Genomic DNA, 18,758 nt, shown 5'->3' on the forward strand with positions numbered 1-18,758 from the left:
TCGGAAAAAATTCCAAAAGTTTAGTTGCCACCCGTTAGTAAATTCATACGGAGCTTCTATGAATAATACATAACGGTACTCGGTATAAACAAAGGATTATTAGCGTGGAAAAATAAGAGGATCTATTTCAAAGGAATTCAATTCCGACCAATACGACAACCAAATCAACATTCAATACAACTATGAAGGGTTAATGTTGGTGGTTGTGATGTGGATGTGACGTGGGCACCCACGTTGATTATCTATGCACAAAAATGTCAATACATTTTCACATTCAGCACACTTCTCCCATTTTTTGGAGTCTATTTAGTCTGTACCACAGAATTTTGTGTGCTATCGTGTGTTATTCGCTATTTACACAACTTTTTTTTTGCGTAATTCACTCACGTTAGATGTCCCCAACCAACTCCAAAAATTTGAAGTCCTACTTCAATAAAATTGTTAGTAAGCTTAATTTTACCACGATTCATTCTTCTCAAATTTCTCAAATGAAAAACAAAACATATATCACATTTCAAAATTAGAATTGCTCCCTGATGCTACCGTTGTGCTGTTGCATCGATTACCATATTTGAAGTATGAGTTTCTGCGTAATTTGTTATTCCGAGAATGTTATAATTATGAACGGTTTATTCCAGTATATGCATTTCATAGTTTTCACTTTCCCACGTGTTCATTTGAATATACAACACAGGTAAAGTATGGTAGACTAATGACCATCGGATTTGATCTGATCACATCCAACCATAAGCATTCACAATCACAGATATGTTCAACCACGCATTGCGCATCGGATTGTTAGTTTTTCTCGCATCAATTATCAGAACAAAACAGGGCTAGCATTAGCATACAAAGACAAACATTCAAGGTTATGTGGAAAAAAATCTATCCCTTTCTTCCAACGGCGGCCATAAAATACAAGCACGGTTTTACATTGGAAAGAATAGACCCGGTTCCGTAATGAACGTGGAACACGATTGAGGTCGCTTCTTTGATTCGTTTTGTTGTTGATTCCCACGATAATTATACTCTCTCGGAGCTCACCTGAAACTTAGTTGTGTCAACATTTCAAAGACCTCTCTTTGTTTTTTCTTCGCTGAGGCTTTTGCACCTTCTGTACCATCATCATTCATTTGTTTATGACAAAGTAACATTTTTTCCGAGCTAAGCGGAGGTCCTATAACTATTCGTTCTATTCGGTGCGAGGTGCGGTGTAGGTCACCTGAGATAACATACGAAATCCTTGAATCAATAACGCGGCGCATAGCAAGATAGAATTATCCTTGCATTGAAAATAATTGAATCGCGCTCAACTCAATTAACCCGGATTCGCCGACCGGTGATATAGCCAAAGCACACTCAATGATGTTCAATATGTATTGACGAGGGCTTATTTAACATAAGGAAAAAATGATGTCAAGGTTGTGAATGGATACAGACGGAGCTTGCTCGCAAAACAACGCTATAATTATTCTTCATCTGATGCGTTCTCCGAGTCACAGTTGCACCACGTGGTTCGGTCTAGGTAAGCTGTTCCGTGCCTCACTCATCCCGGAAGACGAAACTGGTCACGTTGGAGGAGCAGTTTAGCAATTCGACCTCGAAAGTTTCGTTTTGGACTCGAGCCATTCAAATCCACACAAAAAAGAGTGATTCATCACCCTTGGCGTACCGGTTTTCATCAGAACAAAATCTTACCTCAACACATTACACTACAATTCACTATTTCCAAGATAAAAATACACTCTACAACGAACGAACGAGAGCGGTCGCCACGCATACGTTATGTAACGCACAGCAGCCCAGACATAAACTGGTATGACCACATCGTTATCAAGGTTTCGCTTTCTTTCTGTGTTCTCCCTAGGAAGTTTTGGCTAGATTGCCCAGCTCCCGCGGTTTGTTGCCTAAATTTGCACCCAACTGGGAATCTTGGCAGCAGGGCCAAGATTCCCATTCAGCCCGCATTAAGAGCCCCCGCAGACTGCAGACTTTTGTCGGCCGATAGATCGGTCGAACGACTTAATCAGTATGGAGCGATATGCATATGCGCACACTACACCGATTCAGTACCGGGCGATAAAAAAGTTTGATAGGCTTCCCGATTACATTCAAATTATTCAGTCGGTCAACTATCGGCAGTCCGTTTGAACAGTAGTGGGCAGGGTTGCCAATGATATTTCTCAAAAAACTGGAAGATTGCTATTCAAAAAACCTGGAAGAAAACTGGATACTGCAAAATCGTTAAGAAGTTCGAAGTGATTTATCTAAAATGATTTTTTTTACCTATTCCAATGCTTGAGAAATAGAATTTTCTTCGAAGCTTCGTGGAGTATGTATATGTAGTTCATAAACAACCATTCGAGCAGATCAAAATAACGTTTTCCACCACTCGAACATTACTGTGAAACAATATTTGAGGATCTTTTATTCTAGAACCTCTGGAAATTACGGTTTTATTTGGATGAAACATGAAACATCTCGTATTCATTGCCCGACAATGTAATCAATTTTGGTGCATGAGATTCACACGGTTTTTGTAGATCACTTCATCAAACCTAACGTCAATCCTGCGTTATTTTCCATCTAACTCGAATTTGGCATTTGAATAACATAAATTTGGCTATGAATAACATAAAATATCGCCGGGACGATTGACTTTTGAGGAGTTCTCTCGGTTACCTTCTAAGGTTTCCCTTGCTACTTGGGTAGGCACCACACCATATTGAGTTCGTAAGTGTAAGCAGGTGGAAAATAACACTGAGAGTGTGTAAAAAAAAGGTCGATCCAAGGTAAATACACCTTGAATTGATCTAACGAAAAATGTCAAAAAACAAAATTGGTTAATGAAAAGGATAGATAATATTTATGCGTTGTGAATTTATTTTACATAAAATTAGTAAAACCGAAGCACGCATATAAAAACTGGATAAAACTAGACAGTATTTTAAAAAACTGGAAGATTTTATGGTTTAACTGTTTGACTGGATCGAGGAAGAGGAAGAATCCAGTTTAAACTGGAACATTGGCAATGCTGGTAGTGGGTAGAATCGATCTGCTCACACACGACGATTGTTTATCGGCTGATAGTTCAATCCGCTCCCCATTCGCTCTCAATGCGCTCTCAATTTTGGCATCCGACATACGTGCCGTGCGAATCACTGAGAATGGGGTGCACTCAATGCCCTCTGAATCTCTTTTTAATTTCCTCCACCGTTCTCTTCACCGTTGTCAAACACAATTTAAATACAGTCTTTCGAGAATATTCGACCGAAAGTTGGCTAGTGTGCGCACTCTTTACCAACCTGACTGTTTAGTTGGCTCGGTGTGCGCACTAGCAACCCAACCCGACCAAACTATTTCATTGCCGGTTCCTGCACCCAAAATAATTTATTGTATGAAAAGAAAACAGTCAGAAATTGGAATAGAAAAGATACATTTCTTAACACAAAGCAATATATAATTATTTTTTTTTTACTTTGTAGCTGTCATTCGTTCTTCGTGAGAACACCGACTGGACTACTGGGCGAGCTGGACGGCGAGGGATCTAGTGCCTTTCTCAAGGCAACGAGGGTGGAGGAGGAATGCAAGGAAAGTAAAGTTTTCCAAGGGCTTTTCTCAAGGCTAGAGACGAATGAACTGGAAAAGATTATCCGTGAATATGTCTGGCAAGGTAACCGCGAATATCGAAAATCGCGGATAACGCAATAAAGGTTTTAAAATGAGATCCAAATACGAAAAAAGGATATTCCAGCATGAAAAATATGTTTTATCAATACACAAATCATTAAACTATCCATTCGTCCACAGCAAACATTATATCGCAGAACGTGACATATATAAAGTGTTATAAAGTGAGATCGAATCAAAATAATATATAACGTCGATCAAAGGATACATTGTATACATCTACAATCGTATAAAATGCAAAAATCTAGATTAATCACTAAGCACATTAATCACTACAAATTAAGTCTCGATTCGGTGTAAAAAGCATCGGTTTTATGATGAACACTATCGTAAAATCGATCTATACGAATTTTTTTTGATGCTGTTTGTGAGTCGCATAAACACATAAAATGAATCAATATAGTACGTGAAAGATTTAATTATATACTGTGGAAAATCGTTCAACAGTAAATCATATTGGATCGTAATTGAGGCCATATTACATCATACTAGAAATTTAACATATCAAGATCCGCGATGTCTATGTACGGTGTCGACATCTGATGGTGATATGGTGATTTAGGGAGGCAAATTTATCTCTACCAGATCAGCAGGCCCGAAAGCAGCTTTAAATTGGTAAAATTTGTATGAACATTTTTACTTCATTTTATTTGATTACTTAAAGCTGTACCTTGCTTGACAATTTTTATATAAATTTCAAGATATTTTCACTAAAACTCAATAGACGACCGGGATAAACGTATCCGATTTAATCTTTTTCGTATGATATGTACGAATTTTAACTGCTCTAAAATTATATTCCAAATAGTCGTGCAAAATCGGGGTTCGAATCCTGTCAAGCAAATTTTCTTTACCAACACCACCACTCATTTTGAATATTTATACCCCCTCCCACTAAACGTAATTCGAATAATTCCTATTTTTAGAAACATAAATGTTGTCATATATACAAATGACGGCTCGTAGAATTTTGAAAATAATTCTAATTTTCCGGACATTTTCCGCTATTCGTTTTTTTTGTTCGCCTGTATTAAATCGTATATACGAGTTAAGATCCCTACATCCTGACCTACCACCAGGTATACAACCGTAGAAGCAATACTGATCATGCTTTGCCAGGTGGGTAGACTTAGAACAAGGACAATGATTAGAATCAGGGTAAATAAAGGATTAAGGCCATTAGTGAAACAAATCAGTTCTGGTCTAGAGCTCAAACCTCTAGCATGTTATTTTGGCACAGAACCTCAAGTCCATAACTTACGTATGAAAATGGTCGTACTAGATGTATGTAAGGCGTATATTCATCCAAACTAATTCGCTAGCAACTGTGATGTATGTATATGAAGAATTTCATGCCAACTCGTCTTAGGAGTTGGCAGCACCATCTCTGATAGTAGTGAAAAGTGTTAAGACATGGGTTATTTAAGCAACTTTGCATACTTGAAATATTCGAAAAAGAATTAGACTACTTTTCGGAAAAAGACAAATTTTGTTTCTTAATTTTTTACAAAAAAATTGTTATTAAAGTCATGATATCGATATAGTGTATTCAACAAAGTTTTAGACCTTGTTAAAAACGTTGTGAGTGTAAAGACTCCCTTGGCCGAGTGGTTAGCGTCATAACTAACATGCCGGGTGTTCGGGTTCGATTCCCGTTCTGGTCGGGGGAATTTTTCGTCAATGAAATTTCCTCCGACTTGCACTGTGATCACGCGTAGCTTGCCACTCAGAATGCATTCAAGGCGTGTTATTTGGCATAGAAATCTCAACTAAGTACTAATAAAAATGACGCAAGTAATACTACGTTGAGACGGCGAAGTTCCTCTAGGAACGTTAGTGCCATTGAAGAAGAAGAAGAGTGTAAAGACTCAGGTTTTCATTAAAAATTATGAAAGTTTTTTTGGAAAAAAATTTCATTGAAAAAAAATGTTTTGAAAATTAATATTCATTTTTTCTTGAAAACATATGTTTTAAAATTCTGAAAAAAATTGATATAAATAGCCCTTTAAATTTCCAACAAGTTTTCCATACATCGGACGATGGTCACATTTACATGGAAATAGTTTTTCGAACAACAACTTTTTCTTTTTTTTTCTTTGAAAAAATACTATTGATGATTAATTCATAACATTTTTATGTATAAATTATCGCAATTTATATGCTCTGCTAACTTTTCTCTATCTAGAAATATGTCAACAACATGTGAAACGTGAGAATTTACACACAAAAATGTTACGAGTAAAACATTATTTTTTCAGGAGTCTTCATTCTAAAATGGCTTATATTCCAAAAACTATAAAAGGTAGAAAGTTAATGTCTTCGACAAAAGTTTATATTTTAACAAGGTCTAAAACTTTGTCGAACACACTATATCGCTATCTTGACTTTAAACAAAATTAGGATAAGCTGTATTTTTTTCAAAGAAAATATGAAAAATTTGTTGTTCGAAAAACTTTTTCCCTGTAAAAGTGTCCATATTCCGATGTATGGACGACTTGTTGGAAATTGTAAGGGCTTGGAAATTGTATTTTTGGGAATTTAAAAAAATACGTTTTTGAGAAAAATGAATTTAAATTTTTTAAATATCTTTTTTGTCAGCGAAATTTTTTTCCAAAAATTTTTTGGTATTTTGTAGGTATCATAGTTTTTGAATTATAAATTTTTGTAAAAAATTTTCCAAAAAAAAGTTGTCTTTTTCCGAAAAGTAGTATAATTCTTTGCCGAATATTTCAAGTATGCAAAGTTGCTCAAATGACCTATGTTTTAACCCACAACGTTTCACTGCTATCTGAGATGGTGCTGCCAACGGCCAGTCGAGTGGGCATGAAATTCGTCATATGACCTCCACTTTTGCATGTATATGCCAGTTAAGCGCATCATATACCTTCAAAAAAGCATGGAATATATGATGCTGTATATACGCTAGTTATACGATTTAATGTTCGCTGGGTGGTTAGATGAAGTGAAATCCAGGACCAAAACAAAGGAGCATGATTCTACTTCTCGCTGACAAATTTCGGAAGGGCCTCTAGATTTACTACAGAACTCGCTTTCGCGAATAATTAAATTAGGATGGAAGCGGATTCGTATAACAGACCTCAAACCGGAAACATCCGGCTCAGATTCCAAGCATGCAAAATATAACATACACTCGGCAAAAGAAATAGAGGAACAGAGTGCGAAGTCGATTGTTTAGATGTTTTTTGAAATGCTGTAACTTTTTGAAAAATCAACGCACGAAGATGGTATACTGATCTTTTTTAAGTTTCAACCTTAAAAGTTTTGGAAAATTTTCGTATGGTATGGGATACCGAGAAGAATAAAAAAAACGATTTCTTTCTGTTTTTCTAACTGTATTAACTAGCAATAACTGTTAATCAACTAGCAATAATAAAATAGCAAATTCGATTAACTTTTGATCGCTAGAACGTTTCTTTAGGCCTTTTCCACACAGAGATATTTCTCTTCGTTTTTGATTATGATACTAATCCCACCGCAAACCGAAAGGTAGTTTCGAAAACTCCAATAAATTTTGTATAGTGTTAAGTTGTTGCTTTGAGGAAAAAAAATTATTTCAGTTTTTCGCGTCGTTTTTAGAAAAAAAAGTCAAAAAACATAGTGTTTTAGAAAATGTTCTGTAATTTTGCGTAAGTTTCAATATTAGCAGTTAAATTTTTAGCTTAGTATATCCCCTAAACTCCTGTGAACATTTCATATTGATACGTTGAGCCTTTTTTCTAGCCGATCGGTCAAAGTTTGGAGTATATTAAATGAACACCTCATCGAAAACTCTATCAAAACTAAAAAATGCTATGCGTACTCTCGAAATGAACGATTCTAAACTTTTATTTTCATGAGTTTTTGGGTGTGAAGTATGTGTATATTAGGGTGGCAATGGATGTGTGGGAAAAATTTCATCACCGAATTTCAAAAACCGACCATATACATTTTGTTGATTGGCCCAAAAAATGGTCTGTGCAAAGTTTCAGCTCGATCGGACATGATTTAGGGGTGCCTCAAAGCGCTCAAAGTTTCGATTTTTTGATCCTCGAAAATCTTCCATGGGGGGAGTAAAGGAAATTTGGAAAATCGTTTTTTTTTTTCGATTGTAAATGACTTAAAAAGGCAATGAAGTTATGGAAAAAAAATTTATCGAATTTAAAGAACCAAAGTTCAAAGAAGTTAAAGTCCAAAAAAATGACCTGTGCAAAATTTCAGCTCAATCGGACATGATTTAGGGGTGCCTCAAAGCACTCAAAGTTTTGAATTTTTTGGCCACTCAGGCTAAAGCCGGGTTCAGACGGTTTGTGGCGGGTAAGCATACGAGTCGGTCTAGCCATTTTTGTTCCGACTGGAATGTGTTTCCCTAACACAGACTTCAAAACCAAGATGTCTGGGGAAATCGGCTTTGCAAATGAATGCAAACTGCGAGTACTTTTGTACTCGCTTGCCTCTGTGCAAACTAGAATATGTTTCCTTTACACGGCCTCCTAAACTTAGGGACCTGGGAAAATCGTACAGACACTAGAGGCAAATGAACTTTCAGGTTTAAATCCTCTATAGTCTAAAAAGTAGAAGTTGAAGTTGTTGATTCATGCAAGTCGGAAGTACTTCTGCACCCGCATGTTTTTTTTTGCACTTCGAAAAGTATTTTCCTAACACGGATTACAAGAACGGGTACGAACATAACGCTTTGGCTCGGTTATTCAAGATTGCATTGAAGGATATGCCTTCATATCTTCTGCTCACTGAAATGATTGCTAAGCATAGGTTGTCCCACGTCAACCTTGCGGTTATATTATAGATATATAACCCACCCATTTTTTGATTTTACTCGCACTCGCATCCCTCAAAACGTCAAAAACAAAATTTAGCGTTCGAATCAGGGATGCCAAATGTAAAGAAATGTCTCTATTTTTAAGATATTTGAAAATATGCGAAGATATTTATAGACTTGAAAATTATTGGAAAAAGGAATAAAAAACCTCATAGTTTCTGAACGAAATCATTGTTATTTTGTTTTGTACGCTTTGAGATATTTTTCTTGAGAATCTCTAATATAGAATCATTATTCATTCAAAATTCACTCACAACTTGCAAAAAAAAGTATTGTTCTATGAAACAGAATGCATATTCGGTTTAAAAAAGTTGAAAATGTACTTAATTACTTTAATTTTGACGCGTGTTTATTCCACCTGTAAATCTACTATCATTTTCATTTCACAAATTGGTACACGAAGCAGCTGGCAGGGCGAAATAAATAAAATTTGAAAAAGTCTTTTAGACTGCGATTTATAGCATCACATACTCCCGGAATTATCTTAGCTATGGATGCTTTCGAGATTCTAAAAAATATCACCAACAATCTGAACGATATTCCAGAAGAAAGGCTCATCCATGTCGTTTTTTAATTTTACTCTTGCAGGTATAGCATCCCTCATGAGTGTATCTTGGCGTTGTATTTTTGGACCAATGAAATCCAACAGTGCTTCCACTTATTCAGGTGTTTTTCTCAACACTGCCCTCTACTCTAGAGGATCATCATCGTAGCGTTCCTTCAATATTGTATTTGTTGCTCCTTTTCTCTGCATCCAATTCCTGGCCCAAATCCTCTTGCCTTTCTGCTTTCTGGGATAGTACCTTCAGTTCGAAGAAATTCAGCACAAAGTATTTTAATACACGGTCAGCGTGTATTTCGCGATAAAATTGTGTAATGACAAATGCAACTGAAAACCTGAGACGAAAACTGCCAATAGAGAAGTTGATTTCGGATCAATCATCTGTCAAATTCGGACCTGATTGCTGTTTCTGACTATTGGATGTATATTTGAAAAATCATCTGGCATCCCTGGTAAGCCAATGCTGTAGTATCTAGTTTCTCGTCATCAGTTCACACTGTGTGAACGGACAAGGCGAGTCAACCGATTGTCAAGTGAATTTACCGGCCCAGTAGCTGCTCACTGTCAAGTCAGCTACTAGCAACGTATAAATGGGCCCTAAGTCCCAAAAAGTCGATTTTCGGTAAAAAAAAATTTTTTCGTGATAACACAAGATCTCGACGTTTTATGCATTTTTAAGTCATCTGGCATCGAAATTTTTTTTTCGATTTTCGAGGATGAAAAAATCAAAACTTCGAGTGCTTTGAGGCACCCCTAAATAATGTGCGAAGCTTTGCCCTAAACAAATCTATGCTGGTTATTGATCTGATATGCGAAGGTAAACTGTTGAATTGCGTCGGTCCATAAAAAAGAAATGTTATGGTGTATGTTGTTATTGTGTGATATATTTTGAATAAGTTTCAAGGACTGAAGTTCCCGCAATCCAATGAGAGGCAAGATACTGTGAGTCTCATTTTGATACAGGTCTAGAGTTGGGTACAGACTCGGTAGCCTATAAATTACTTTGAGACACCTGTTCTGCAATGTTGTATTTTGTTAAGTCTTGTTTTGCATGCATAGCCCCAAACCAAACCCGTATTGGAGTTGGGAATGGATGCATGCAAAATAGAAGTAGATTAGACGTTTGTGAGGCAGGAAAGGTGATACTCTCTTCAAGATACCACAAAGGGATGCAATTTTTTTTTCGACTAAATTTACATGGAAGCTCCACGACAAGGTTGAATCTAAAATGACAATCTATGCACCTTTTCAATAGGTACATTTAAAATATGTGGATCAGCACCTATCATTATTTTCTTCCTAGGAGAATGTATTTAGTCTTCGCCAGGTTGAGTTGAGTGACAGATTGGCCTGAAAGTATTCCCCAAAAAGAACCAGATCATACTTAATAGGTAACACTATAGTTCCCGAGTCTGGACTTGGGTAATATAGTGCTGTATCATCAGAAAACAGTTTGCAGTCTCTTTCAAAGGTAGATTGCCAATATCGTTCACATACAACAAAAATAACAGAGGTCCAATATTGCTGCCTTGAGGTACCCCAATATTTATGGAACACAATGTGCTATTGGCATTATTTACTGCTACATATTGTTCCTCGGATTCCGTACGTGTTCAGTTTTTTCAATAATATACTATGATCGATAGTGTCAAAGGCCTTCTTAAGTTCTAGGAAGAGTGTACCAACCATCATTTTTCGATCAATTCCATTAATAATTTCATCCACAAGCTCAGTGACTGCTGTTGTCGTACTACAGCCTCGCCTGAAACCGTATTGAAACTCGTAGAAAACTTTATTTATATCGAAGAATTCGCATGATCTGTTCACAAGCATTCTTTCAAAAATCTTGTTGAATACAGAAAGTGTTGAAATTGGTCGATAATTGCATGGGTTCGAGCATTCACCAGATTTGAAGACTGGTACTACTCTAGCTACTTTGAGATAATTAGGATAACTACCTGTGGTTAGTATTCTGTTGAACATGTCTGAGCAGATTCTGGCGAAAGCTGATGAGTTTTCTTTAATTGATTGTGCCGGGACGCTATCAGGGCCGCAAGTTTTTTACTGTTCAGTTTATTTATTATTATTAAAACTTCAGTTGGAGTTGATGGGTGCAGAAATATCGAGTTTTGGACATATCGAGAATAGGTATGCGGTGTGTGGTCGTTATTTCTGGGAATTTTGTTCGATAATTCCTGCCCAATTTTTGAGAAATAGTTATTGAAAATTTCGCACACTTTCTCATCGTTAGACATTTTTGCACCATTGTGGGTTAGTGTAATTTCTGATATCTGGGTAGAGTGTCCAAGTAAACAAATAATTTTTGTTTTGATTTTTTTTATTTGTTTTTTTTTGCTATATATTACAATCCCCTGATGTGTGAAAAAAGAAAAGAAGAAGAAGAAGAACGAGGGGAATATTGCGACCGAATTACTTACTCGCTGATGTTTCTGGCATTGCAATCATTACATCAATCTGACGCCATTCCATTAACGTTCTGAGCTACACAATTGTGTGGGGTATCATCAATAATATCCGAATTTATGAACAAGCGACACGAACAAAACAACAGCGTAGTTCTACGTCAACAAAGTGGTCGTGTCTTGGACACAACCTCCTATTTTTTTTTTAATAAGGTGGCTGCCTAATCCCGTGGAAAAGATAATGTTTATGATCGGAGTTTTTCACAAAAATTTTCGGAGCTTTCAATAAATCATTCAGAATTGCTTCGTTCGAATTTGACGCCAAAATTCAATTTTCTCGTTCAGTGCAACTCGTTTTATCAACTCCAATTAATACAGACAGATTAGTAAAGTTACTGAACATAACATTTGTATCATTAGTTTGAAATCCATTTGTGTATTTAAAATTTTTTACAAGAGAAATAAACGGTCGAATCTTATCCACAATGTACTTACCATCAACGGCCAATAGGAGCGCCAGTGCTAGTCCTACCAGGACGATATCCCTGGCTTTGCTTGCAACAGTAGTAGTAGTATTAGAAGTAGTAGTGACAGTGGTAGTATGTACAGTAGAAGCGGTGCCAATTGTACGACCGCTAATTCCATGATGTGGCTTTGGCTGGGGGCGCCATTGGCTGTCCCGCTTGTGGTGTTCTCGGAACACCCCCCGATTGACGCTGGATAGTGGTGGGGTCGGCTGGTGGTCTGTTCCTTTGGGAAATGTATTGGCTCCGCCACCCTTCTCGATGATTAGGGAAAGCATGATGGCGGCGGGTCGGATCGGATGGGTTGGTCGATTCGCCTTGCTTGGGTGGCTGGCTGGTTCCCTTCCTTTGTTGCCCAACCCAAACCGACACTCGGTTTATGTTCTTAACGTGAGCGGACGAGAGTTAGAGAGAGCGCGCGCGACGGTAACAGGAGAAAAATCCTTGCGTTTTCAAAATGGCGGTCATTCACGTTGATGTGAGCTTCGTTTGATTTTTGTAATATAGATTTGCTAGGATACACTATAATTGATCTTCCTTTCTTGGTTGCTTAATTTTAGCTAGCTAAGTTATGCTCACATTCAAAATATTTCCTATATTTATACACTAGTAATTTATTGTCATATGATTTCATAGGTGTATCACAGATCTTAAGTAATTTTCACTACGGTAACGTAACGTTAACACTGCTCGTTTTGGGCAAAGTGAAACAATAATCAAACATAAAATAAAACAACACTTTCCGATGCACTTTCACATTATTGTTAATTTGCCGTCAGACCCTCGTCGAACCGTTGTGGGTAACCACAATGTGCTCTCACTTATCCAAATTTGCTGCGGGCTTAAACCATTTTCCAACCGCACAATTGCGCTATTGCTTGAATTTTTCACAAATTGACTCTGTGTGTGGGAAATTGCGCCGCACCCAATTTTTCGTTCTTTTCTTCAATGTCTAATATGTGTGACAAAAAATCAAGAAATAAAATAGTTCACAAATAAAAACTGTTTAATTTTTCACCTCATATCAGTGCAAGGATGCCTTCAAACACTGCAACAAGCGCACCATCACAAAATCTCCAAATTCACCGTTCATTGCAGGAATATTAATTGCCAATGGCGCCCCTTTAATCCGCGAGGAAAAATCTTTCAAAAGAAAGGAACGCGCTTTGATGTCGATTTTTGTTTTTCCAGATACTTAAACTACTGTTGCGGGTTGCCCCCCTTTAACACTACCACTGGATAGCAGAAGCAACAGCAGCAGCCGTGGAGTCTGTTTTGTTATCACCAGGGATGCTCGTCTCGGACTAACTCATGGTCGCGCGCTGGAGTTGTGCGTATGCTGAGCTGCCCCAAAAGGGGTTCCCCCCCCAAGTGAAGTTGCTTACGGCAGGAGCGAGAGAGTGATTCAGAGAAATACCGAGCGAGCGGGAGAGGCGCCTCACGGACTGTGTTGAGAGCAAGAGTTGATTTCTTACGGCTACATACCGTCACCACCGGAAGAGGGTTGGATGCTTTCTGCGCGCCAAATCAATGGCCACGCGAGTGTGGAACGGAATGAGGGAAGTTTCTTCTAGTGTGCGGTTGTAGCGACGATGAGTATGATGCTAGCTAGATGTGTAGCGGAATGCTTTCCCTCTCATTTCGGTGTAATGGAAGTAGTGTTGGTGTGAATTCATATAACGCAATGACGGTGATTGAGCTTCGGATCGTTTTCAATAAGTTTGGGCCTGTTTGTTTTGGTGCATTTAACTTTAAATGAGCTGAGTTGAACTGAACATCGTGAATATGCCCTATTTTTTGACAGATTAAACTGCAAAGTGTATTGTGTAAATGATATTTGCCTTCCAATCTGACAATTCGGGACATCGAAGCTGAATTAGACAGTTTATATGAAGCAAAGACAATGAAAACGCTAAGCAAAAATGGGGGATCTTAACAAGTAGTTTCATAAAAGTAATGAATTCAAATTTGATAATAGTAAGCGGTAAATTCAAGAATAATGCTTTGCAGAGCTAATTAGGCTGAAATATATAAATTAGCAACATTAGAAACATCTTTTATTGCTGTAGAAAATAACGCTTACTCTGCGGCGGGAAAAATAAACACATCTTCAGGGACAAAATTATCAATCGACGTCAAATTATCCGTATCAAATGAATATTTTGAGTACCAGTGTAACAAGTTTTGTACAAGAGGTAAAAACTGCTTTACTGCTTTACTAAGCTCCACTCTACCTCTACGTATTCGTTTTTTTTATAAACTACAAAAAAATTCGAGAAAAAATAGCACTCAAAGTACAGTCAGAGATGCCAACCAAATTTTTGAAAAAGATGGTAAAATTCCGGAAAAAAACTTGAGAAACCTGGAAAAAATTGGCAGAAAGCTGGAAGAATTGTTTTTTTTTAATATTTTCTCAATTATGTTTATATTAGCAATGAAAATTTGGATATACAGTGACAGTGTCAGTATATAGCATTAGTGCTTACGTATTGGCGTCAGTGGAGCCCAATTTTCATTTTGAATTTAATTATTTATTATTTCATTTTTTTCCGTAATGAAATTCATTCTAAGGCCAATGTTGGGGCCGCTTTGATTCCTTATCCTTGTTAGATGAGCCTCCCGTTACATTAACATCAGAATAAATTTTATTCCAAAAAAAAAAAATCACAAAAAATGAACCCCGGTGGCGTTAATAGGTAATTTTTAATTTTCTTGGTTATGTTTGTGACTAACATTTTAAGATTATACTTTTATGTTCCATTTTATGTCATTCTAATCCAGACTGTTCTTCATGCATGTCCACACAATGTTTGGAAGCTAGAATTCCTCGTACAGTTTTCGTTCCTGTTCTACGAGGGCGGTCCGATAAGTACTTAGCCTCATCGCCCGATGGTGTCAGTATCGCAACAGAGATTACTTATCGTGTAGTGCATTCTCGTAAACGACTACTGTCAAAATTTCAGCCGAATCGGACTCGTAGTTTTGTTTTGACCGTGTGTGGAAGAGGAAGTGTCTGCGGATTTTACAAAAAATGGAAAAAATGGAAATTCCGCCGAAATTGTTCGAATTGCACTATGAACTGCTGCCCTATCCACCGTATTATCCAGATTTAGTCCCGAACGACCTGTTTTTTGTTTCCAAACATGAAAAAGTCACTCGCCGGGCAGAAATTTGAGTCGAATGAGGAGGTATTGCCGCCACGGAGGCCTACTTTGCAGACCTCGAGAAAACGTATTTTTCAGATGGATCAAAGAAGTTGGAGCAGGTTAAGGTTAAGTGCATCGAGCTAAAAGGAGACTATGTTGAGAAAAAAATCGCCACTTTTTCAAAGTTTTTGTTTTTTTTGTAGGCTAAGTACTTATAGGACTGCCCTCGTATTACTTAGTTTTGTTTTGTTCAAATTATATTCTGAAAACAATCGTTCAACGGTTGCTGAGGATTACGGCAGAATCAGAAAATTTTCCTTTTTTTCAATTTGGGAAATGCCAAATTATTGTCATTCATTTTAGGTAACAAAATTCTACCCCAAACGAAAGAAGCATTCTTGCGCTCGTTTATGGTAAAGTCAGCAAAATCCAGGTTTCGGATATCTCTAAATTCATTATCAATATCCTGAATATAACTATGATCGCAAATATTCGGATGACTTTGTAGAAAAGGAACAATTGACATATGCTTCCTTTCTATGACACTTTCTATGAATCAATTATCGTCATGTTGGTGATCAAAGGATCATTGAAATTAAATAGTTTTATAACATGATTGCCTAGTCTTAAATTCAGTAACAGCGTTGTCTGAAATTTTTATATACGGAAAAATATTCATTGAGCATCATTCATCATCAAATCCAAAATAAATTCTGAGTGGTTCATAACTTTCCAATATACGTATAACAACACTTTCTAATGGAAGCTAGCGCATGGCTAACGGATGCAACATTTTCAAGGGATTCAATTCTAAGAGAGTTCCAATATCAGCAAACTTACTGATTCGTACAAGACTACATCTTAGATAAAAAAAAAGATGTCCTTACATAGCTGCTCGATTCTCTCAGGCATGTGTTTATATACATATGATGCATACAGGGGCATATTATGGCAAATAATTTTAGTGTGAACAAGTCTGGGTAGCCTTTCGTTATAACGCTCCTAATGACTTCTTAGGACCGGTCATGTTATTAGCTCCGTCGACAGAATATCCTATAAAATTCTGCTTGTATGATCTGTCTCAATTGAAGCAGATAACCACAGTCAGGTAGAGCTTTTCGTAGAAAAGAAGGAGAAGGAGTCTTTAATATGGAGTGTCTTCGTGTAATCAACGATAACGACTTCTTCGGTGAAACGGTGAAATCAGCTTTTTACATACTGATGAATATTCATTGATCAACATTCCGATAGCAGCATCTACATAAACGTTATCCAAACTGGCATAATTGTCCTGGTCGAACTGAATATCAATAAAAGGGAGGTCAATTATACTCTGTCCAACTTCTATGAGACCAACCTGATTCTATTTTGTTGCAACACCAACAGTTAGAATTTCAACAAGATACATTAATACATTGTTGAATGCTTAGAAAAAAAATGTATATTTAACGTTAATTTCGTTCAAAGGAGTTATTTGTTTATTTATTGTGCTTAAATATAATAATTTCAGCTGTCCAGTTTCTGTAAGACCATTTCAAAACTCATAAGTATTATCAATGCAAAATTCAAAACGATCAGCTGATTTACATGTCAATAATTGGCAACCTTTCCATTTTGGCTAATAACCTGGAAAATTCGTGTTGGAATACTATTTACCAAATTATGCTGAATGAATTTCTCGATATTTTTCCATGTTTCCGAAATTGCTACCTTGAGCTCTTCAATCTTGGTGTACCGTTTTCCCTCAGTGTAGATTCTGCGTACAAAGATCCATCTAAGATTTTCAACAGGAAAGTCTGGAGAGCGAGCCAGCCAGTCCAAAAGACAAAGTTTTGGGTCCTTAATCCATTGCTTAGTTTCCTTGCTGGTATGAATAGCAGCTGGAATGTGAATTTTTTGTGACGATACCCACGCAAAAACGGTAGGAGAGAGGATTCCAGAACAAGTATGTAATCCTTGAATGATGTGAAAGCTATCTTGAGCTTTCCGGTTGCACACAATCCCGCCCAAAACATGCACGAGCCTCCACCAAAATTCCTGGTTGAAAAATACTGTTCCTTTCTCCGTGAATCACGCCAGTACACGTTGAAACCATCAGAACCATCCTAATTTAACTTTTTTTTCGTCAGGTAAGATAACCTATACATTGAAGAACATTTCGTTATGGTATATAGCAAAATGTATTCTTTTGGAAACATTCTTTGTGACAACATACCATGTTCCACTGTCGGATTACGTGAGCTTTTTTGTCGAATAATTGTGCAATTCTTGATGTGATCGTCCAATCCGACGAGAAATTTCTCTGATACTAATATTTTCTTGGGGAAATGCATCGATTTGTCTTTCTTTCCTCTCCGTGAGCATTTTTCCCTTCGGCATTTTCCAGATATATTGATCAAAACAACTGAAACAACGGAAAAATGTAACTGGTCTTATAATGGATGGAGAATGGAGCTTTTTCGAATTATTTCCAACGAAGCTTTCTGCCTGCTATTGGCAATGGTCGTCCCGCGGTTTTGATATACGATGGACATGTTTCGCATATTTCTTTAAGCATAATCGAAATGGCCTTAAAAGAAAAGCTCCCCTCTCATACCAGCCACCTGCTTCAGCCTATGGATCTTGCTGTTTTCAAGCCTCTTAAACTTAGGTATGACAACGCTGTCATACCATGGCAACGAAATAACCATGGAGTTTGAAATATCAAAACAACAATTTCCGACCATAATTTCTCGGATTTGGGACGAACTTGATCCACAGTTGATCAAAAGTGGTTCTAAAAAGGCTGGTATTTTTCCTATCGATAACAACGTGAGCCAACGTGAACTTTTGAACCCACAAGTGACACAGATGCAATTTGTTTTCATAGTGGTTAACCAAACTTTTCTATTGAATCGGCCCCAGGTGCCATACCGATAGAAAATGCCATTGCTAGACAGAGTACAGAAATCGAATTTTGTTCAGATTTGTTTATCATACCTGCAATCAGTTCAAAATATACCTTTTCTCCTGGCAGCTCAGAATTACCCGAACATTTCGTGGAGTTTATTTTATACATAAATAATCTGCGGCGAGTCTTACGATACTGTGACATTAATTTATTCGCGGATGATACTGCCCTGTTCATCGCAGCTAAGGATTTGAAAGAAACCGCGGAGTACATAGACGAAAATTTGCATTCTCTGGCTCAGTGGCTTCAATTTAAACAATTAAAGTTGAATATTGGCAAAACAAAATACATGCTCAGTTCTGCAGCAAACTCCAGTATTGACGTAAATTTTGAAATAGATGGTGAGACATTAGAACGCGTAAAAGAAATCAAATATTTAGGAGTTATTATTGATGACAAGTTAACTTTCAAGTCTCACATTAATAATGTCATCAAAAAGATTGCCAAGAAGTACGGCGTTTTTTTGTCGTTTGAAGAAAGAGCTGACAGAAAGCAGTAAAATTAAATTGTACAAATCTTTGATTTCACCGCACATAGATTTTTGCTCGTCGATCCTATTCCTTGCAAATAATACACAATTAACGAGATTGCAGCGTTTGCAAAATAAGGTAATGCGTTTGATTTGA

The 18,758-nt window shown here is 37.1% G+C and overlaps 1 protein-coding gene across 2 annotated transcripts in view; it reads right to left on the reverse strand.

The window, feature by feature from the left end:
* The window catches only part of LOC129776156 (protein Skeletor, isoforms B/C), a 76,345-nt gene extending 62,809 nt beyond the window's left edge, over positions 1 to 13,536 (reverse strand). For both annotated transcript variants that reach the window (XM_055781625.1, XM_055781615.1), the window contains exon 1: positions 12,008 to 13,536. In XM_055781625.1, coding sequence (XP_055637600.1) covers positions 12,008 to 12,314 — 307 coding nt within the window. In that variant the 5' untranslated portion in view covers positions 12,315 to 13,536. The remainder of the gene's footprint in view (positions 1 to 12,007) is intronic.
* Between the last annotated feature and the right edge of the window lie 5,222 nt (positions 13,537 to 18,758).

The sequence above is a fragment of the Toxorhynchites rutilus genome, chromosome 1, assembly GCF_029784135.1.
Source record: "Toxorhynchites rutilus septentrionalis strain SRP chromosome 1, ASM2978413v1, whole genome shotgun sequence".
NCBI classification, from domain to species: domain Eukaryota; kingdom Metazoa; phylum Arthropoda; class Insecta; order Diptera; family Culicidae; genus Toxorhynchites; species Toxorhynchites rutilus.